General features: G+C 40.0%; 1 protein-coding gene across 3 annotated transcripts in view; it reads right to left on the reverse strand.

Annotated features, from left to right (window-relative positions):
- Positions 1-24,021, reverse strand: part of ZRANB1 (zinc finger RANBP2-type containing 1) — a 73,663-nt gene that overhangs the window by 15,594 nt on the left and 34,048 nt on the right. For all 3 annotated transcript variants that reach the window (XM_070363546.1, XM_070363544.1, XM_070363545.1), the window contains 2 exons: positions 5,442-5,629; positions 509-662 (listed from right to left, as the gene is read on the reverse strand). In XM_070363546.1, the coding sequence (XP_070219647.1) occupies positions 509-662; positions 5,442-5,629 (342 nt within the window). The remainder of the gene's footprint in view (positions 1-508; positions 663-5,441; positions 5,630-24,021) is intronic.

Below are 24,021 nucleotides of genomic sequence, written 5' to 3' on the forward strand. Positions count from 1 at the left end.
AAAAAGTTGCTTCACAAATACAGTAGAAATTAACATAATGAGTGAAGTAATGACACTTTCAAAAGAATACCAGTATCTTTGATGCAAATAATTTGTATCTACCCATCAAAAACCCATGTTCTGACCTTATCTCCTAATATCAAGTAACCAATAGTTATCTAATTTAGAAATAATAAACACATGTGAAAAGAAAAAGAAAAAAGCTGATTCATAACACTCTAAAATAAAAAGAGAAAAGGAAATGGATAAAACACATTCTGAAAAATATCTGAGGCCCACAAAGTCAGTTATTACCAGCTGCTGTCTTCCTCTCAGCTCTATAGCATTAGTTTATAAATGGCCTATATACTGATTACTTTCCGTAAAACAGGACAGTCAAGTTGTATCTATAAGATAGCTACCATCTACTAATAGTGGCTATCTGTTTTCTAACAGAATCATTTTCATTCAGACACTGGAAGAATATAACAAAGTGGAAATTTGTTTTCACAAAGAGATTTGGAGTTACCTGCTGGCAATGTAAATGTTACAAGGTCAGTTAGGAAATAGCAAGCAAAGTCCCCCTTTCTCTGGTGAAGAGAGGCAGCGATCTCACGACGGATCTGCTCTGTCAGTTCAGGACACACCATTGCAGGAATACACTTTGCAGCTTGTTGAGACACCTTAAATACAAAAGAAACTTTCTTCTACATCTCATTCATCATCACTGGAAGCAGAAATCAACAGCATTAAAAAGAAATTACCAAAACTTTCCAGTAACTTAAGGTGTTTTTATTTTAAATATATGAGATATTGGTGTTATGTCCTCAACAGTATATGAGTATATCAGTACAACTTTCCTGGGAAACAGTGATAAAAATGCTTTACCCTCTCAACTCAGTAATTCTACTTTTTAGTGGTGTTTACCCCAAGGAAATATACAAACAAGCATATAAAAATGTATGTAAGACAGAGCTATTCACAAAAGTTCATTACAGGAGAGGGAATGAGTACAGAAAGCAAAGTAAGAATAACCATCAGGCCCCTAATAAAAACATTCTTAAGCAGGGAATTCCAGCTCACAGAGAAAGAGGAAAGTAGAAGCAGGATCTTAGTTCTCCAACCAGGGATCAAACCCACACTGCTTGCAGGGGAAGCATCTTAACCACTGGACCACCAGGGAAGTCCCTATAATTTTGTATTTTTTAAAAAGCATCTGATTTCCCCAAGTGTAGAGCAGACAACAAAGCTCTGAAGTAGTACAACTCAACAGGAATGAAACCTGAGCAAGAACTTTTCTGTCCTTTTAAAATGATGAACAACAACAAAGGATGAAAAGGCATTATCTTACATTTAAGTTGTATTCCTCCGTGGAGCTCAAGAAATCTACACACAGATAATCCGGAAACCCAAGGTGAGTATCCATCTACTTGAGAGGAAATGAGTCTGCTGTGACCCTCCACTCTGTCACTACAGCTGCAGCCACTAACCTGGGCAACCTTCATGAACAGACTTCTAGTAACAAGCAGGGCTTGGAGCAGCAGATCTTCCAATAAAGCCACACACAAAGTTTTATGATACTGTCATCTACATAACGTACGTGGACACACTTAATTGTACTTACTACTGAGGTAAGTGATGGAGAAGGCAATGGCGCCCCACTCCAGTACTCTTGCCTGGAAAATCCCATGGATGGAGGAGCCTGGTAGGCTGCAGTCCATGGGGTCGCTAAGAGTCGGACACGACTGAGCGACTTCCCTTTCACTTTTCACCTTCATGCATTGGAGAAGGAAATGGCAACCCACTCCAGTGTTCTTGCCTGGAGAATCCCAGGGATGCGGGAGCCTGGTGGGCTTCTGTCTATGGGGTCGCAGATTCGGACACGACTGAAGCGACTTAGCAGCAGCAGCAGCAGCAGCAGCAAGTGAACAGTTTCAAACACCCTGTATACCCATGACGACCATCAGACATCCCCTTCTGAAAACACCTGCATGAAAATTCAGTTCTAAACATTACTGGCCAGGATTAACACTGACGGTGAAGTTGTCACCACACCTGAACTCCACGAGCCCAACCTAAGCAACAAACTGTGGAAAAATAGTAAATATTTTCAGAATATAACTATTTCTCAAGTAACAGCATTAAAATGGATCTCAAAAGTAAACTCAAAAATAGCTTTTTCAAAACTGTTAACCCTCAGCCCCTTTGCAAAATCCTGGGGAGATTTTGAACACTGAACACCTCAAAAGAAACCTTAGAGCTAGTGACTGACTGCTAAACCTCTCCTCCTGCCACCGTCCTTAAGCATTTGCCCCTGAAGCCTGCCCCTTATCTCCTAGCCTCTTCAGCCTCATGACTCTCCATCAGCTCCTTAGCCTACTAGCTAAGTAGGGCCTGTGAACTTGGGAAGGGTCCATGAACTAGAACAGGAAGTTCAATTAAATTTAAATCCTTCATTTTACCTGCCTACATTTAAAATGCATGTTCTTATACATCACAAATTTAATATTCTGACAACTACATATTTCAATGTAACTGATTTCCTTTGCAAACCTATTTTCTATTTTATATATTTAAAAACAACAGTTTGAAAAGCAGTCCGTTTATTCCACCAGACTACAAGCAGGGCTCATGGTTTAAAATCCAATTAAGTAAGCCCCCAGCCCCAGACACACATTCCCAAAATGTAACGCTCTCCTGTTCTCATCCCCAAAGGCCCTGGCTGGCTCCGTGCCCTGTCTGCAGACACAGCCCTCAGCCCAGACTCATGCTCTCCCCATCCCAGTCTCCCTACTGGCCCCTTCGATTCTGTCCTGTGGAGTACCCACACCACAGAGACGAAATTCCACCACCGATTCTGTTCTTTCCCTAGAACAAGCGTCCTCTCCACCTCCCCCCACGGTGTGTGCCAGGGCTGGTCCATGTGTACCACAGAACATGGTGGAAATGATGGAGTATCACTTTCTACATTAGGCTACACAGAAAAGACACTGTGGTTTCCACCTCACTCACTCACTCTCTCTCTCCCTCTCTCTTCCTCACACTCTCTCGGCTCACTAGCTCAAGGAGGGACCAGCCAGCACATGACACGCAGCCCTACGGACAGGCCCACAGGACAAGAATCTGAAGCCTCCTGCCAACACCACGTTGAGTGTACTTAGAACCACAGCCTCTAGCCCCAGTTGAGCCTCTTGACAACAGTAGCCCTGGCAATCTGGAACCTCAGAGGAGACCTTGAGCCAAAATCATTCAGCTAAGCTACTCCTGGATTCCTTACTCTCAGAAACTGTGATAACAAGTGTTTGTTGTCGTAAGCTGCTAAGTTTTGAGGGGATTTGTTACCCAGCTGTAAATAAATACACTGAGGTTCTACTGTCTTCCACACTGTTAGTCCTCAGAATGCTCTTAGGAGGCTGATGGCTTACACCAGTCCCTCCAGAATCTTCTCAGAGACCTCTACCAGCCGGAGGGGAACCTGCTGCTGCTTATTTGCTAAGTTGTGTCCAATTCTTTGCGACCCCATAGACTGTAGCCCACCAGGCTCCTCTGTCCATGGGATTCCTCAGGCAAGAATACTGTATTGGGTTGCCATTCCCTTCTCCAGGGGATCTTCCCGACCCAGGGCTCAAATCCACGTTTCCTGCATTGGCAGGCGGACTCTTTACCAATGAGCCACCTGGGAAGCACACCACTAAAGACTTGCATCTTGGTTCACAGCTGCCTGCTCCTTCTTGTCTCCAGCCACCACCAGCAACTATGACTCCACACGCCGTCCTGTCTGATACACAACTGGGTGTCACAACACAAGTGCAGCCAGACCTCACGACACTACAGAGACCACCTCGAACTGCCCCGTCCCACGCTGCAGAACACCAGTCTCTCCAATCACAGAGCCGCCTTCCAAACAGTCCCCTTCTCCCTTATCCTCTGTAGTGTGTCAGTCACTAAGTCGTGTCCGACCATTTGCGACCCCACGGACTGTAGCCCGCCAGGCTCCTCTGTCCATGGGATTCTCCAGGCGAGAATACTGGAGTGGGCTGCCATTCCCTTCTCCAGGGAGTCTTCCCAACCTGGGGATCGAACTCAGGTCTCCTGCATTAAAGGCAGATTCTTCACCATCTGAGCCGCCAGGGAAGCCCTGTCTTCAGTAAGCCTTCCCTGTGCTTTCAGCATGACTGTTTCTCAAGCCCTACCTTGCCCCTGGTTTAACTGGACTCTTAGCAAACTAAAAACAATGGCAAGCCATCTCAATCATGCTCCTACCTAACATTCATATTTCTTAACCACTCCTCCCACTTTATGCTTTGTGCATAAATGTTTCCAGATACTGGAGAGTTCAAATATGCAAACAAGCATACACAGAAGGAGTATACTGACCATAATGGATTTGAATCCACAACTAATCAAACACTGCACTTTTACCCTATTTCTTAAAAAAAAAAAAAAATTACCTGGATGATACAGTCATATCCTAATTAATTCACTCCAACCTCTGTTACTTGTAGCATCTACCATGTTATCTAATCTAGAAACCCAGACACCACTGTGACCCCACCACCACTTCTCCCCACAGCCAGTCCATCCACTTAACTCTGCTGGCGTCTTCAGCATCCCTCTCAGACCAGCCACTGCCACGGCTGTCCCAGCGGGATTTCTGCCAGCGTCACTACAGTGTCCTAACCAGGCTCGCCCCTAAGTCCAGCAGCCAACACGCTGATCTTCTCACTCCCCTGTCCCTCCACCTAACCCTTTTCAGAGCCTTTAACTGCCCTCAGAATCATCTTCCAGTTCTTTGGCCTAGAAGATCCTTCACACTGCATCCCCTACTTGTCTCTCTCACTTCCCATCCGCCATACAACCACGCTGAGCTACCCACCAGCTCCGAATTCACCACAAACACCACCACCCCTGCCTCTGAACAGCTTCCTCAATGCCGTTCTCATCTCCACCTATTTTGAAGCTAACTCATCCTACTCCTTCAGATCTCAGCTAAAACATGACCTGCTGCGGGTAAGAAGGTAAGGAAGGTACCACAAAACACTTTCTCAAGTACTCCCCACAGCACCTGGCACTTACATCTATGAAACTGCACGCTATACAGAATCACTGTAACTGGAGATTCACTGAAGCAGGAGCCAATGTCTTCACCATTGCACCCCTTTATGCCCAGTGCCTTCAACATGGTGGGTACTCGGTAAATATTTGTTAGCTGAATGAATGACTAATGCATTTCGGTTTTTTAAAAATCAAACATATGACTCAATCATTGTGGCAAAATGTCCTATTTTAAAAAACACATATCCCTTCTGTTGAAGTGTCTTAATTTTAAATGTCATTTTTAAAAGAGGACTGATCAAATCTAAAACATTTAAGAACTGAGAAATATTAAAACATCAAAAATGAAAACTAAAGAACACATTTCCTTCATATAAAAGAATATTTAATCAGAATGCCACACTCACCTCTGTAAGCAATATTGCTAGCATATCCTGCCTCTGAAAACGGATAGCCAGATGTACCAGAGTATAGCCAACATCGAAAGCAGAAGGGCGATTCAGCAAGCGAACTTCATCTGCAGTGAGCTGGCGGGCAATGTCCCCTCCCGACGATTTGTAAGCTTCAATAGCAGCTAAATCACCTTCTACAACACCTAAAACAAGCATCAGGACAGAAAATTAAGTTTAATTCTATTTTTCTTCAAAAAGCACAAACCTGTAGCAGTCACTCAAAACTCTGATTCTCTGTGCTTCCTGGATCCCAGGGCATCATTCAAATGTCCTAGAGAATACAAAGGAAATGACAGTGTATTCCTTTCCCTTTCATTTCCTTCCAGAACTAGAACTGCCTAGCTGGGCACTTACCATCCCATTAGTGCTGGCTCCATGCTCTGGTAAAGTTTAGAGAAATTATTAGAATATATTAAGAGGATCAAAGATCAACCATCTAGTGTGAAGACATTAAAGCCCCTGTTTTCTGGTCCTGGTTCTGCAGAAACCAAGGAGACAAGGATGTGCTTGCTGCTGCTGTTGGGCAAGTTCTGCCCTTTATTCTGCCCTCCTCCCCTTTTATGGCTGTGCTGAGTGGCTTTGCAGGACCTTAGTTCCCCTCCAGGGATCAAACCCTGGTCCATGGCAGTAAAAGCACCAAATCCTAACCACTGGACTACTAGGGGTATCCCTATGCTGCATTTTTAAAGTTGAATCAAAGTAAATGCTGAGCCTTCCTTCCACATTGCTGTTAACTGGGAGACAATTAAGAGCAGTTAAAATAAATGTTTAATGTAAGTAAAAGTTAGCAATACTTTGATTTCAGAATTTCTCACAGTCAAGTCTTCCTTATACCCATTAAGAATTATTAAATTATTAATACAGTAAAACTTGAGCTAGATAATTTTGAATAGAAATATGCTAAAACAAAATGCGATAAACCAGTTGGGGGTAGAGGTACAAAACAAGTTTCCAATTTTCCCAAATCCATAAAGAACTTTCTGTTGCCATTAAACTATGTTATTATTCTTAACACAAATTAATGTCAGGTAATAACAGAAATCTTATTTAGTAAGTACAGTATATCTATGAGTAATAAGCAAATAACCTTGGCAAAAAAATGAAGGTGCAGGTTAGCTTCACATTTACCACAAATAGTGGTACACACATACACACACCCCAAGACTGCAGGACTAAATAACTGTTTTCTAAATTACTTCAAGAAAAATTTGTTACATAAAATGCTACTACTAGCTAAAAATATTTCTTAGTATACTTGCATTTTAAACTGCTATCTTGAATTAGGAATTAGATAAATAAGACTTGTTCCTTAAAGTGTAATAGACTGGTTCAATGCAACAATCTCCCCCATTATTAAAAGTAACAAAGCTTTAAAATGATAATTCCCACATTCACTGAATGCCCATGACACACAGAGCAATATGCCAGGCAATGTGAGAAATGTAAAAGCATGATTCCTATACTCAAAACAGCCCTTCAGCATAGTTGTGAGTCATAAAAAGCCAGCTTCAAAGTTTTCCAACTCTGGGATCAAAGATCCGTTCTGCAAAAATAGATCCTCTGCCCAGAAAGATGACCCCGAACCCCTGAAACACAACATTTTTCAGGTTAAGAACCCATGGTTTCAAATGATAACACCTTCCTAGGTAAATTTTTATTTCACAGCAATATAGGTTAATACATTCCTCAACATAAACACCTAAGGACAGCTGTAGCCCCCACTCCAATACATAAAGGACTTCAACAAAACCTTATGAGGCACAGCGCCTTGGAGACGTCATCAGGGCTGAAAGGTAATATAGCTGGCATGAGATAAAAGGAGGTGGGCTTCTCAAAAGACCAAGCCTGGAGGTCAGACACAGAAATCTAAAATCTACCTGTTTTAATGAACAGATGAGAATAATCTAGTAGTGTTCATAACATTTTGAATAATTTAATGCTTTTTTTTTTAAACTAAACATGCCCTGTTCCATTTCTTTTCAGGTATACACTACTTCCTTATGAAGGCAACAACTTTTCACTTCGCCTCTAGCAAAGCTGTTCACTACTCCTAGGTGCAGTATCGCTGTACCTTTTACAGTTTTTAGCTTCAACCTAAAATTATATGCATCTATAAAATTTTGTGTGATATAAAAAATGTTCTAAGCACTTTCAGAAGCAACAAAGGGACCAAAAAGTTCTGATCAATTTACCTGAAAAAAGAGAAATACCTACACAGTACATGTATATGCATGAGAGACAGTGTGTGTATACATATGCACACATATTTTTTTGTTTCCCAAAGATGAGGTAATCTAAAAGTAAATGCCAACCAACTATGCTTTTTGGTTGGAGAAGAGATCTTCTAAACTGCTGTCTTCGCTATTTTAATTCATCACACAGCTGATGTCTGGAAGGATCTCACCTCAGAAATACATGCTCAAGAATTCATTTCCTCTCTAATGTTTCTGAAGGATTTCTGTAACTAGAAACTAATTAGCCAGTCATAGGTGGGGAGGAGTACAGACCAAACACCACAGCAAACTCAGCAGCTGTGCTTTGGAATTGTGACTTACAGTCTGCCTTCAAACTTAGTGTATTTTACCAAAAACAGGACTTCAAATGATGAACTGCATGGTATGTGAATTACATCTCAATAAAGCGGACATATGTACATAGAAACTGATTTCTATTTGGCCTAATCCAAGATCTCAAAAACAATTACTTCCCCTGACCACAAGCTCCGCATTAAACTGCAAATGGGAAATGCTGCTGCCCTTAGCCTGGAATATACACAGGAGGGCAGAAAATGAAGGTCAACAGAGATCTTGTTCTCTATTCTTCACAGCATAAAATAAATCTCCAAACCTTCCAGAACACGAAAAACACAAATTCAACTACAGATTCAACTACAAAATAACATTTAAAAGAAAAATACTTCATTCTCTAATATTTTAGGAATACATAATTCCATTCTTTTCATTAACCACAATTAACAGCTCATAGTTTCAGTTACTGGTGGGTGAATTCTGGGCTACAAAACATCAGTAAATTTATTACAAATCAAATTTCACGAGAATGTCAATGAACTGCCCAAATGTTTGTTGTATATCACTTACACACTGCTCAAGAGGAGCTAGTGATTACAGTTTCTTCATAGATGGGTTTTCATTGTAAACATGGTGTCTAAAGGATCTGGCCTATACTGAGATAATTTAAGTTTTAGCTACACATGTTTTCTTAAGGAGAAAAAAGCATCAGATTATATGCAAAGCAACTAAGAAAATGTCTGAGTCCTTCACATAACATTTTTACCACCTTTTAACATTAGGGGATAAAAGGAAAGCAGGAAGAAAGTAAAAGAAGTGGTAAGTAGGAAAATACAGTAAATAAATCTAAGTGGTAAAACCTCACTTAATGCAACAAAGACCATGAAAAAACTGGAAAGTTCCAGCAGAATAGAAATAGGTAACGTATACAAGCTTTCTAGGTTACGGACATCTCAGAATAACTCCAACAGTCAACGGAAGCTTCTCTGTAATACGTTGGTCTGAAAATTTAACATATATTACACGCTCTGTCCCCTCCTACTCCAAGTGAAAGTCAAAGCCTTAGTCACTCAGTCGTGTCTGACTCTGCGACATCATGGACTGTAGCCCACCAGGCTTCTCTCTCCATAAAATTCTCCAGGCAATAATACTGGAGTGGGTAGTCATTCCCTCCTTCAGGAGATCTTTCCAACCCAGGGACTGAACCCAGGTCTCCTGCACTGCAAGCAGATTCTTTACCTTCTGAGCCACCAGGGAAGCCCATGTTATGAAAACCAATTAAGAAGACAGCCGAAGGCACTCTGAGAAGATAAACTTTATAAAACTAACAGGCCATATCATTACGCATTCAAAATTGACTGAAACACACACCTAGCTAAGTGGTGGTACATAGTTCCTGATAAAGCTAAAATACTTTTAAAAACATAGGGACCTTAGAATAAGTGAAGTGAAAAAGAAGAAGAAGAAGAAAAAAAAAAACTCATACTGTTCCGTAAGGTGGGCCAGGAGTAGAATTTAACATATTCTGAAGTCACAGGTCACAACTCACAGAGGACTTCACAGCTACTATGGAACTCCGTTGGTTAGAATATGGAGCTGGCTCATAGATATTTAGAAAACAGACTTATTTTTTCCCCCATATATGGCACAGTTTTCAAAGTTTTGCCTTGTTTCTTTTGACATAAAATCATAATTGTAACTAACTTTGAAAAGAATGCCAAATGGTAAAAAAAAAGCCAGGACTTACCTGAGCCCACATGGGCCAGCTCAACACTACCCTGGAGTTCTATGGTAGCTGTGACATCACAGCATGCTTTATGCTGTGGGGTCAGGGTGGACTTGGAGTCAGCTGGCACAATTTCAGGAGCCCTTAAAGAGAAAAGTTAGTTTTAAGTGGTAATGTTCAGAATGCCCTTTACTCTGGTCAGTAGAAAGATGCAGATGTCGGTGGCTACAATGTCTGGACAGTTTTCCTCTACTTGGAGCCTAATTCCCTTAACTGTCTTTGCATACTAAAAAGGAAACTTGATCACCCAGTTCTTCAGACTCCTAACCATTTGGCTACAGTTCAAAGATGAACTTAAGACAGACACAGCCATCGCTCTCAATAACTCAAATAGAAGCTGTTTTTTAAATAAAATGACCTCAATATTTTTAGGTGTATCTTAAGTACATGCAAGCTCATGGCAATCCCAAAAACAGTTTGAGGAGACCAAACAAATCACCTTCTAAGATGCATTTTTCACATAATAATCAATGGCAACAAGTCAAAATCTATCGTTTCTATTTATAGAATAGTGCAAATAAACAATACCTTTTCAAAAAACCAAGATGTGAAAATTATATATTGGAAACAAATTCTTAATTGAGTCTACACTTTATCAAGATGAGCTTCTATTCAATTCATTCAATAAACTTACTTCATTATGAAAAGATCCTCTCTATTTATTTCTGTCTGCGTCGTGTGGCCTGTGGGCTCCATTTCCCAACCAAGGACTGAACCCAGGCCACAGCAGTGAAGGCTGAGAATCCTAACCACTAACCAGGGAACTCCCAGAAACATCCTCTTTAGAAAAATGAATTCAAATGATAGGGAAGTCAAAATAATAATCTAAGGAACACCTTTAAATGTTCTATTATTAATCACATCAAGTGATGATAAATGCAGTTTACACTTCCGAGCTCTTACCCTCTTACATCTTTGATGACTGTTAACTGCCATGGAAATATAAATCGCCACAGTCACCAAAAAAATTACCTGAATTGACAGACACCTACATAAGAAAGAAGATCTTGCCATGCAAGAAGAATTACTGCTAAAAGCACAATGGAAGGGTAGAAAGGAACATGTCACAAAGTTATTTTGGGAAGGCGATCAGAGATGAGGACCAACTTTAATGGGTTAAAGATGAATGTGAGTTCAAATTAGAATGGTTACTTAAAATGTTGTCAAAAAGTCAACTGAAGGGATATTAAAGTTTTTCAAGAAAAAATTTCATCTGCTCTACTGTCAAGCTATCCTGGACAAATTTAAAACTAATCATTAGATGTTTAAAGTTATACCATTTTAGATCAGCCTTCTAAGAGGAACTGAATTAGACTAAGTCTGCTGCTGCTGCTGCTGCTGCCAAGTCGCTTCAGTCGTGTCCGACCCCACAGACGGCAGCCCACCAGGCTCCCCCGTCCCTGGGATTCTCCAGGCAAGAACACTGGAGTGGGCTGCCATTTCCTTCTCCAATGCATGAAAGTGAAGAGACTTAAGTCTAGCTACTCTCTTTTACAAGTGAGAAAATTAGAGGGTACATAAACATTTTAAAAGGGGCAGACAGATAAAAAGAAAACCTCTCACGGCATAACTTTATACTTTTTAGATTATGTCCACGTAACTCTTCTTCTAGCCAAAATATTGATAGAATTAAGAGAATCATCAGATTGGAAAAGATATTAGTTCATCCTGATAAGGTCCTCAGAAAGAAGCACAAAACAAGGAAGTTGCTATCATTTGCTACTGCAAGAGAAGGTTCCACAGCTTCAGTAAACACTCAGGGCCCCACAACAATCCACAGAAAAATCCACATAAAACTGAGCGGTACATTTTCCCCCAAAATTTCAAGCCCGTATGTCCAACAACTCATTAGACATCTTCACTATAGTATGCCTAAAACAGAACTTCGTGTCTTCGATGTCTCGGAAAAATGATACCGATAGCCAACCCAACTGTCCAAGCCAAAAACCCGAGTATCTTTCTTAATTCTCACCTCAACTCCAATATCAATTCTTTCCAGTTTTATCCATCCTACCTTTGTAAAGTCTCTCTCAAATATATCCCCCTTATTCCATCCACCACTGTCTCGACCTCAGGTCGAGGCTGCACCCTTTCTTATCTGGACTGCCTTAATTTCCTTCTATATGATCTGCCTGCTCCAGTGCTGCCCCTCCCAATCTAGTCTCTAGACACTGACTGGAATGAGCTTCCCGACCACACATGAGATGAAGGCAGCTCCTTCCAAATGTCTACCACTGCCCTTACACTAGGAGCTAAAGTCTTTAACCAGACTAAAGGCCTTGAAAGGTCCAGCATTACCCCGCAGCCCTCTCTCTCACGGCTCCCATTCTACACTCCAACCTGCAGACTAGAACTGAATGCATGGGCCGTGCTCTCTAGCCTCTGGGGTCTCAACGAAAGCAATTCCCTCTGACAGAAACACTCTTTCCCCTCTTCTAAGGTTCTGGCTTAGATGTCATCTCTTCCTGAAAGTCCTCTCCAAATCTCCCAATGAGATTAGGGTACACACTGCTCTAGCCTCCTCTGTTTCCTCTCCTGAAATTATCACACTGCACTGACCAGACCACAAACTTACTGAGAGCCCTGACTTCTGAGTGCTTGGGAGTACACTCAATGATCGTCTGAATGTGTACATGAATGGCCAAAGAAAAGGTGAAAATTAAGACAAGTCTGAAAAGCAATGGGAGGGTGGAACAGGTTGGACATTTGCCTTTGAGATTTTAAGATACCTAATAAAGCCATAATTGTTTAAGCAGAAGTGCAATACTGATATTAAAAACAAAAATCAAAATAAAGAGCCTCAAAACAAATGAAGCAGAACTATTTTATGTAAGATAGAACCACCCAAATCAAAGGAGAATTTAATAAGTCAAAATGGAAATTACTTGGAAAAAAATTTTAATCCTCAGTTTAAAAAAAAAAAAGATGGTGAAAGACAAAATGCTGTACCTCCCCCCACAAAAAAAAGGTAAAGAAAATGTTCAACATAGTACATATCTGTAATATAAACATTATTTATATTCACAAAGACTTCATACAACTTCATAAAATCACAAAAGAAAAATAGACAAAAGACATAAATCAATTCACAGAAAATAATACAAATGACTGACTAAATGAGATAGCTTGCTTCTTCTAATAACAAACATCAGCAAAGGTACAGCTATACAAGCAGTCTCTTACAGTGATGAGAATATAACCAGTCCAGTCCTTCCAGGAAGCAATTTACTATTACTAATATGCATAAAATACCTTTGACACATTTATATCATTTGATCCTATTATCCCATTTCTGGGAACCTAAGAAAAGCATCAGAAATGCTGACAATTTTATTCCTCAAAACATTATGAGAATAAAAAATTTCCAAATAAATCAAAGGCCAGTAGTAAGAGCTAGGTTAACAAAGTATGGCAACTCAAAGTCATAGCATACATTTTTTTAAAGATGAAAATATTTTAATTACTTCAAAACGTAAACTTCAACAACAAAAGAATGTATTTAATTTGCATAAAAATATTAAAAACTGACTACTCAAGATGCGCAAAATACACACACGAAAGATTTCTTCTATATAGAGACAGCATAAACTGTATTTTCTTCATAACGTCTCTCCCCTCTGACATATTCTACAATGAGGATGCTCTGCTTTTATTATTTAAAAATGAATTAAACTCATAAAGGAAGTCAGTATATAATGTCAAGATTGATAAAAACAAGAAAATACCGCTATGTCCATCAACAAATGAATAGACAAAGTGAGGCATATAAATGAAATGGAATTATTCCAACTTAAAAAAAAGGAAGGAAATTCTGACACATGTTACAACATGGATAAATCTTGAAGACATTACACTAAATGAAATAAGCCAGTCACAAATGGACAAACAGCATACGACTCCACTTCTAGGAGGCACCCAGGGTCGTCAAATTCACAGCGACAGCAGAGTGGCAGCTGCCAGGAGCAGGGAAAGAGGGAGTGGGGACTTACTGTATACAGAGTTGCAGTTCTGCAAGGTGGAGAAAGTTCTGGACACAGTAATGGTTATTTATGTTACAGAATAATGTAAATGTACCAAAGCCATTGAACCGTACACTTAGAAACAGTTAAGATGGCAAATTTTGTCATGTATATTTCATCACAATTCAATTTTTTTAAAGGAAAAAAATGACAAAAGGACAATATTCAGAGATGGTAGAGGTCTTGCTTCAAAAATCACCTGTGTAGTGTTCCTGCCTCCTCCTTCAAAGACAAATGTTTATATTCACCTGATCACATCCAACTGAGGCTCATTCTGTAAAACAAATAGTCTGGCCTCTGAAAATGGTAATGACATGAGTAAACAAAAATAAAAACCACCTGAGACACTGTTTAGATTACAGGAGATAAAACAACTAAATAACCTTGACTGAATGGAGCTGGAACAGAAGTTATTAGTGAAACTAAGAGTGAAGATGAAATGGACTTCAAATGTTAGAGTTTCTGGATAATTACACTGTGTGAATATACAGGAGAAATGTGTTCTTAAAACATACAATGCTGAAATATTTAGGGGTAAATGTCATGACATCTGGAGCTAACTCTCAAGTTGTTCAGGAAAAATTATTACAGAGAGACGGAGACAAAAAAAAAAAAAAAGAAAGCTCAAAATGTGGCAAAGTACTAACAACTGGAAAACCTATTTCAAAAGCATTTGGTGTTCAATGTATTATATTTGTAACTTATCTATTGGTTTTGAAATTTCTCAGAATGAAAGGCTGATGGGGGAAAGTTATCTCCACAAAGAACTGAAGGTGGAGAAAAGAAAAGGAAACTTATTTTTTTATAAATTCCTTCTATAACTGCTTGATTTTTATAACCGTGTGCATAGTTTATTAAATGTTTAAAGACATTTTATGGTAAACAGTAAAGTTCCCTGGAGTCTAAATATATCTTTTCATACTTAATATTTAAATGCTACTTTTGGATTTCATAATTCAATGTGTTCATTTAATATAATGTTTTTAAAGAAAGCAAGCCTTCACTAAATCAGTGATGCATATTCGAATGTCAGTACCATACAACCAAGAATCATTAGACATATTCCCTTTCTCAGCATTAGGAGACATATTATTAGTTGGCAGCCCTGTGTAATCAATCATTTCTAAAAGCCAGGAACTATGTCTCAGGGACTAAAGGCAACCAGAAGAATCCTGCCAGGGCTCTATTTCTGCCATTGTCATCCATCTGCCTTGACACACTCATTCCTGGAAGCTTCTTTCTTATCCCAGGTGTCAGGAAGCACTATGAAAAGCCTTACTGAACTGGCCAGGGGAAACACTTAAAATGAGTGTGTATTACCTCCAGACTACAATCTTACATTTTGGAGAATTACCAAGATTCACTTAAAAACCATGACTTAAAATGTGATTTTAAAACAAGAGTTCCAAAAGCACAAGAGGAAATCCTTTGAAACTTGAAGAAAAACAAGACAGACTAGCTGAAGATAATACTGCTTTCACAGTGCCAAAAAGAATTCCATTACCTGTAATATCAACTACCTAGGGCAGGAAGGAGATCCACTATAAAAATGTGTATGAAGTGAAGACACCAGCGTCCTTATAGCTGCACGCACATCTCACACGAAGAGTACCACACAGAGTTAACCAAGGACACACAAGGCACTGCCAGCGTCGCAGCAGCCTGCTTTCCTTTTGCTTTCCTTTTAAGGACGCAGTGCCCAAGATCTGCTGCAGGAGTCTGCATATATGCTGGATTCTATTACAAGCTTTTAATGGAATATTGCAACTCAAACCATTTTTTTTTAATGTTTTTATAAAAGGTGTGATGGTTTTGAATGTCAAAGACTAAGAAGACCTTTTTTGCAGGCTCCACATTCATTCAAACGTAAAGCAATGTATTACGGAAAAAGGGACACTAAATAAGAGCATCTTTCAGGAGGACAGCTTGGTATCAATATAAAACCAACAAGCAAATAAAATGGTCCAGCAGTTACAGAATAACCATAGCTTAAAACTAAGCAATTCCACAAGGCAGGAAAAATTCTAAAGACGGAAACAGCTGCAGTTTATCAGGTATAAGCAAACATAGCAAAGCAAACAGAACAAATACTTCATACTAAAAATCAAGCTCAAATAATGTGCCCTAGCTATGGACTGCTGAGAAATACTAGCAAGTGATAAGATTACCTTAGGATACGGCAATAAACTTCACTTAGGCATACTTATTTAGCTGACTCGAAAAAGACTGAAAACATTAATATTCATTGGCATCAAACACCGTTCAAAAGTCCCAGTAACAGCATTTCTTTCAACCAAATCAAGAAGAAAAAAAAAAAAAACCACCACCACACTGTGAATAAGAAATATATGGTCTTCATCTACTATTCCTGGCATATAACTCCTAAAAGCCGTGTAATTTCCTATTAAGAGCCATAAAGGCATCTTTTGTTACAGTACTTAGTTTTGTTCTCAGTTCCTAAATAGTTCCAGAATGATAAAGATGAAATAAATAGGAGTCTTTTGTTACTTATATAGCAAGCCCTTTCAAACACCTCTGAGCTTATGTTAATAAGGTGACTTTTAGGAAAGCCTCTAAAGATGGAGGCTGGTTGCCAGGGGAACCAACCCAGAGATTCGAAGGTTGGAATGTTCAGCCCCACCCCACTACCACTTCCTTGGGGGGGAGATGGGCTAAAGGTTGAAACAATCACCAGTGTCCAATGATTTAATCCATCGTGCCTCCATAAAAATCCCCAGTGCTGGGTTTGGAGAGCTTCTAGGCTGATGAGCCTGTGAAGGTGCTGCGAGAATCCCTTCCCATTCCGTGCCACATGCATCTCCTCCACCTGGCTATTCCTGAATCGTGTATTTTTAATAGTAAACCAGCAACCTAGTAAGTAAACTATTTTCCTAAATTCTGTAAGCCATTCTGACAAATTGAACCCAAGGAGGGGACTGTCAGAACCTAGGATTTATAGTCTACAGTCAGAAACACAGGTGGCAAGCTGGATTAGTACTGGCATCTGAAGGGGGCAGGAAAGAAGAGAGACAATCTAGTGGGACTGAGCCCTTAAACTGTGGGATCTGAGGCTATTTCCAGGTAGACATCCACAAGAAAAAGAAATGCCAAAAAGCAAAATGGCTGTCTGAGGAGGCCTTACAAATAGCTGAGCAAAGAAGAGAAGCTAAAGGCAAAGGACAAAAGGAAAGATATACCCATCTGAATGCAGAGTTCCAAATAATAGCAGAGAGATAAGAAAGCCCATCTCAGTGAACAATGCGAAGAAATAGAGGAAAACAATAGACTGGCAAAGACTAGAGATCTCTTCAAGAAAATTAGAGATACCAAGGGAATATTTCATGCAAAGATGGGCACAATAAAGGTCAGAGCTGGTATGGATCTAACAGAAGCAGAAGACATTAAGAGGTGGCAAGAATACACAGAAGAACTATACAAAAAAGATTGTCACGACCCAGACAATCACAATGGTGTGATCATTCACCTAGAGCCAGACATCCAAGAATGCGAAGTCAAGTGGGTCTTAGGAAGCATCACTATGAACAAAGCTAGTGGAGGTGATGGAATTCCAGTTGAGCTATTTCAAATCCTGAAAGATGATGCTGTGAAAGTGCTGCACTCAATATGCCAGCAAATATGGAAAACTCAGCAATGCCCACAGGACTCGAAAGATCAGTTTTCATTACAATCCCAAAGAAAGGCAATGCCAAAGAACGCTCAAACTACCGCACAACTGCACTCATTCCGCATACTAGCAAAGTAATGCTCCAAATTCCCCAAGACAGGCTTCAACAGTACATGAACCAAGAACTTCCAGATGTTCAAGCTAGATTTAGAAAAGGCACAGGAGCCAGAGATCAAATTGCTAACATCTGTTGGATCATAGAAAAAGCAAGACAGTTCCAGAAAAACATCTACTTCTGCTTTATTGACTACGCCAAAGACTTTGAGTGGATCACAACAAACTGTGGCAAACTGTATGCAGGTCAAGAAGCAACAGTTAGAACCAGATGTGGAACAATGGACTGGCTTGGGAAATCTGCCCCTGCCTCCTCCACCATCACAGAACACACACAACACACACACACCACATACACATCCAGTAGCCATTAATGCTACAAATGTAAGGGTACAGATGAATTTTTTCTTACAAACACACCTATATGCTACCTTTGTCTAGAAAAGGATAACAACATAGTGATATCACATCTGGCGAGTCAGTAAGCCTCTTTGTGCATCAACTTCTCCCATTATATAACAAAATAATGACTCTCGTTTTGACACTGAACTAGTGAAGATTAATTTTTCCTGAAACTGTCAAATTAAGATGCTCTGTAATTTTTTAAAATGTCATTTGTATTAATTTCCTATTGCTGCTTCTAACAAATTACTACAAATCTAGTGACTTAGGGCTTCCTTGGTGGCTCAGCTGGTAAAGAATCCACATGCAATGCAGGAGACCTAGGTTCAATCCCTGGGTTTGGGAAGATCCCCTGGAGAAGGGAAAGGCTACCCACTCCAATATTCTGGCCTGGAGGATTCCATGGACTATCCATGCAGTCACAAAGAGTCAGACACAACTGAGGGAATTTCACTAGTGACTTAATACAAATTTTTTATCTTAAAATTTAGGAGAGGTCAGAAGTTCCATAGGGGTCTCACTGGGCTAAAATCAGGGTGCACTCCACAGGGAGAGTCTGGGGTAGCTGTGCCTTGTCCATCTTCTAGAGCTGCCAGCATTCCTGAGCCAAGAGCCCTGCACCACTTGGAACCTCTGCTGCTCCACTGCCTCAGCTCATTCTCCTATCTCTATCCTTCACTGATTAAGGACCCACATTACACTGGGCTTGCCAGGATCATCTGGGATAATCTCTCCATCTCAAGGCCCTTGAATTACATATTTTGCCAAGTAAAGCAGCGTATTCATAGGTTCTGGGGACTAGGATTTAGGCCTTTTGCGGGGCTGGAGGATATTGTTCTGCCTGCCAACTTTTTAGATCAGTCATGTACATCAGAGAAAACCCAAAGAGCTGGTGATAAGTGCCTACAAGTCAGTCAAGTATCAGGCAAGCAAAAAATACAAATCTGGACACTAACTCATCACTAATATTGTATTTTTCCAAGATACCTAATGTTCTGTGTTTTCAGACAATTCAATAAAATACCTCAGCAGAGTAAATTAATAATTTTTAAGGCTAAAGGAGTACTTACTGAACTAGAAAACATAAGTTTCTGGTTTTTTTTGTTTACAATAACTTATACGCCCTGAATTACCTCTAAAGTTACAAAGTCACAGTCACTAAGACATATGAATAAATGCATAAAATCACTGTCTGTTATGTCAAGAATTTCCTTTTCTGTTTTGATGTTGTAATTTTCTTAGTATAAATCACCTTTACTATCATTCCAGTGCACAACACTACCATCCCTCAAAAACTAATACATGACTTTTTCTTCCATTGAAGTTAATTTTGTTTGGGTTATTGCACAACACTCCTTTCATGTGACCAGACACTGTATCTCAAAATTCGGAATTGAAAAAGTCATTATAGAAAATTACACACTGCAACGGGTATTTCTGGATGCAACACTGTGATTTATAGGGAAAAAAATCTTCAGATGACCACATACATACATACATATATATATCCAAAATTCAGACTTAAATTGAAGAAATTAGGGAAAATCACTAGACCATTAGGTATGACCTAAATCAAATCCGTTACGATTATACAGTGGAAGTGACAAATAGATTCAAGGGATTAGATCTGATAGAGGGCCTGAAGAACTATGAACAGAGGTTTGTGATACTGTAAATGAGGCAGGGACCAAGACCATTTCCAAGAAAAAAGAAATGCAAAATGGCAAAACGGCTGTCTGAGGAGGCCTTACAAATAGCTGAGAAGAGAAGAGAAGCTAAAGGCAAAGGATAATGGGGAAAATATACCCATCTGAATGCAGAGTTCCAAAGAACAGCAAAGAGATAAGAAAGTCTTCCTAACTGATCAATGCAAAGAAAGAGAGGAAAACAATAGAATGGGAAAGACTAGAGATCTCTTCAAGAAAATTAGAGATACCAAGGAACATTTCATGCAAAGATGGGCATAATAAAGGACAGAGCTGGTATGGACCTAACAGAAGTAGAAGATACTAAGAAGAGGTGGCAAGAATACACAGAAGAACTATATAAAAAAGATTGTCACGACCCAGACAATCACAATGGTGTGATCATTCACCTAGAGCCAGACATCCAAGAATGCTAAGTCAAGTGGGCCTTAGGAAGCATCACTATGAACAAAGCTAGTGGAGGTGATGGAATTCCAGTTGAGCTATTTCAAATCCTGAAAGATGATGCTGTGAAAGTGCTACACTCAATATGCCAGCCAATCTGGAAAACTCAACAGTGGCCACAGGACTGGAAAAGGTCAGTTTTCATTTCAATCCCAAAGAAAGGCAATGCCAAATAATGTTCAAACTACTGCACAATTGCACTCATCTCACACGCTAGCCAAGTAATGCTCAAAATTCTCCAAGCCAAGATTCAACAATACGTGAACCGTGAATTTCCAGATGTTCAAGTTGGATTTAGAAAAGGCATAGGAACCAGAGATCAAACTACCAACATTCACTGGATCATAGAAAAAGCAAGAGAGTTCCAGAAAAACATCTACTTCTGCTTTATTGACTACGCCATAGATTTAACTGCGTAGATCACAACAAAGTGGAAAATCCTTCAAGAGATGGGAATACCAGACCACCTGACCTGCTTTCTGAGCAAACTGTATGCAGGTCAAGAAGCAACAGTTAGAACCACACGTGGAACAATGGACTGGCTCCAAATTGGGCAAGGAGTATGTCAAAGCTGTCTACTGTCGCCCTGCTTATTTAATTTATATTCAGAGTACATCGTGCAAAATGTCCGGCTGGATGAAGCACAAGCTGGAATCAAGATTGCCGGGAGAAGTATCAATAATCTCAGATATGCAGATGACACCACCTTTAGGGCAGAAAACGAAGAAGAACTAAAGAGCCTCTTGATGAAAGTGAAGAGGATATAGTGAAAAAGTTGGCTTAAAACTCAACATTCAAAAAATTAAGATCGGGGGGGGTGGGGGGCCGGCGGCGGTGGGGAAGATGGCGTACCAGAGCCTCCGGTTGGAGTACCTGCAGATCCCACCGGTCAGCCGCGCCTACACCACCGCCTGCGTCCTCACCATAAAAAAAAAAAAAAAAAAATTAAGATCATGGCATCCGTTCCCAGCACTTCATGACAAACAGATGGGGAAACAATGGAAACAATGAGAGACTTTATTTTTGGAGCTCCAAAATCATGGCAGATGGTGACTGCAGCCATGAAATGAAAAGACACTTGCTCCTTGGGAGAAAAACTATGACAAAGCTAGACAGCATATCAAAAAGCAGAGACATTACTTTGCCAACAAAGGTCAAATTACTTTGCTAGTCAAAGCTATGGTTTTTCCAGTAGTTGTGTATGGATGTGAGAGGTGGACCACAAAGAAAGCTGAGTGCCAAAGAATTGATGCTTTGAGCTATGGTATTGGAGTAGGGACTCTTGAGAGTCCCTTGGACTGCAAGGAGATCCAACCAGTCAATCCTAAAGGAAATCATCCCTGAATATTCATTAGAAGGACTGATACTGAAACTCCAATACTTTGGCCACCTGATGTGAAGAACTGACTCCTTGGAAAAGACCCTGATGCTGGGAAAGACTGAAGGCGGGAGGAGAAGGGGACAACAGAGAATGAAACAATTGGATGGTATCACCGACTCAATGGACACAAGTTTGAGCAAGCTCCAGGAGCTGGTGAAGGACAGCAAATTCTGGCGTGCTGCAGTCCATGGGGTCGCAGAGCGTGGGCACAACTGGGCAACTGAATTGAAATATATATAAATATAAATATATGTGTATATATATATATTTGACCTTCATCCACTGTTCCTGGCTCACAACTTCCCCAAACCCTTAAACTTCCCGAGTGATAAAAGCAGTGAGATAATATTTGGTCTCTTTTCCTCAGCTCCTGAAAACACATCCGGGTAGTTGACTTTTGGATCCCACCTCAAGGCAGGGGCTGGCTGCCAGGGGAACTAGCCACGTGATTAGAGGACTGTGACGTTCAGCTCTACCCACTACAGCACCCTGAGCTCCAGAGAGGGGAGAGGGAAGAGCAGTGGGAGACTCCCAGTGACCAATGATTTAATTAACCATGTCTATGTAATAAGGCCTCTGTAAAACCCCAAAAGGACAGTTTCGAGAGCCTCCAGACTGGTGACCACACAGAGATTTAAGGACAGAGGCACACTTGGAAAGAGCATCACGGAAGCTCCACGCCCCTTCCCCAAACCTTACTCTCTACACAGCTCTTCCATCTAGATGTTCATCTGTATCCTTTAATCATATCCTTTTATAATAAACCAGTGACCCAGTAAGTAAACTGCTTCTCTGAGTTATGTGAGGTTTTCTAACAAATTTATCAAACCCAAGGTGCGTGAGGATGGGAGTGTCATGGGAACCTCTGATTTATAGGCAGTCAGAAGTACAGGTTAACAACCTGGGCTTGGGGCTGGCTTCTGGCATCTGAAGTGGAGGGAGGTCTTCTGGGACTGACTCCTTCACCTACAGGATTTGATTCAACCCACAGGGTAGACAGTATCAGAATTGAGTTGAACTCTCAGGCACCCTGCTGGTGTTTTGAGAATTACCTGTTGAGACATGAGGAAGCGCCCCAATACAGACACATGTTGGAACTGAAACCCTTTACACAAGAGGAAGAAAACACCATTAACAAAACCTTAGTAATTCACTTCCTTGAGAAAAACCATCATACACATGATTTTTAATACCAGTACCAACATAAATTGAAAAGACCATTTTAAAATGCAAAAAGCTTATACACTAATTATTGTTAAAATGAAAAAAGTGTTAATGAAAGCAATACATTCTGACATGTTTAACAACACACAAGTTTTAGACATTTCTACAGTCTACAGTTAATATCTGACACTCTGGAGTGGGCAGATGCATGTAACACTGTATATAGTAAGGGGGCCAAAATATAATCAGCATAAATACAGAATATAACTGCCACAAATATTACTTTTCAACAGAAGTTATGAGAAAGGGAAAAACATTCCATCAAATACAACAAAATGTTTGCAGACACTTTGTAAGAAAAAATTAAATCTAACATATCTCCTATGTTTTAAGAATCATCAATGTTTAGACACATCAGAATTTTGCTCAATAATAAGATTACAATCCTCGTGACTCCATTTCAACATGCTCCATGATAATGAGATTCTGGGTTAGCTCATAAGTCTGATTCTCAACAGGGGTACACCAGTACACACTGTAGGTCACCCCAAAGCTTGGGGGCAACAGAGGTGTTATTAATGCATATGTTATCTCTAATGCCATTGCCAAGCACAATTCTTTTCCCCCTATGCCTTCAACAGCACTCTTTCTCACTGTCCTCCAATATCAAATCCTTTCCATCTTCATTAGCAGGGTCACTAGACAAGTTAAATGTAAGAAATACGCAGCTGCCTAAGGCAAAATGCAAAACAGGAAGCAACACGTCCAATGGCAACTGAATAAAAACTTTTCAAGAGAAAAACTTTAAATATTCATCATGAAGATGGAGAAATTAAATGTGAAGAAATCTGACTTCAGACTTTTCCATATCCACAGACCACCTAGTGATAAACTGAGACCTCTGTAAGAAGATCCAGGGGACCTACTCGCTCTGTCTTAACCTGACAAGAAGCCAAGTTGGTTGAGGGCAGTCTGTAAGGTGAGAAGTACAGAATGGTAGGGAGAAAGCCACGTGGAGAAATTTAAGAGAGAAGCAAAAAGGTTTGTCTCTGAAAGGTCTAGTTGTCCAGATCCCAGTTTCCACAAAAGTTTATTCACTGATTAACAAAAATTTCAATGTCTGTTATGTATCAGGCACTGTTTAAGGTACTAGGAAACAACTGTGAACTACACAAACAAAATTCCTGGTCGTCATAAAGCTTAAGTTCTTGTATACTTATAGCTGATTCACAGTGTTGTACAGTAGAGACCAATAGAAGATTATAGAGCAATTATCCTCCAATTAAAAATAAATTTGCTAAAAAAGTTTTAAGTTTTACGAAAGACAAATGAGGTGATTTCTAATAAGTATACTAGGAGGTTAACA

This window comes from Bos mutus, chromosome 26, assembly GCF_027580195.1.
Source record: "Bos mutus isolate GX-2022 chromosome 26, NWIPB_WYAK_1.1, whole genome shotgun sequence".
NCBI classification, from domain to species: Eukaryota; Metazoa; Chordata; class Mammalia; order Artiodactyla; family Bovidae; genus Bos; species Bos mutus.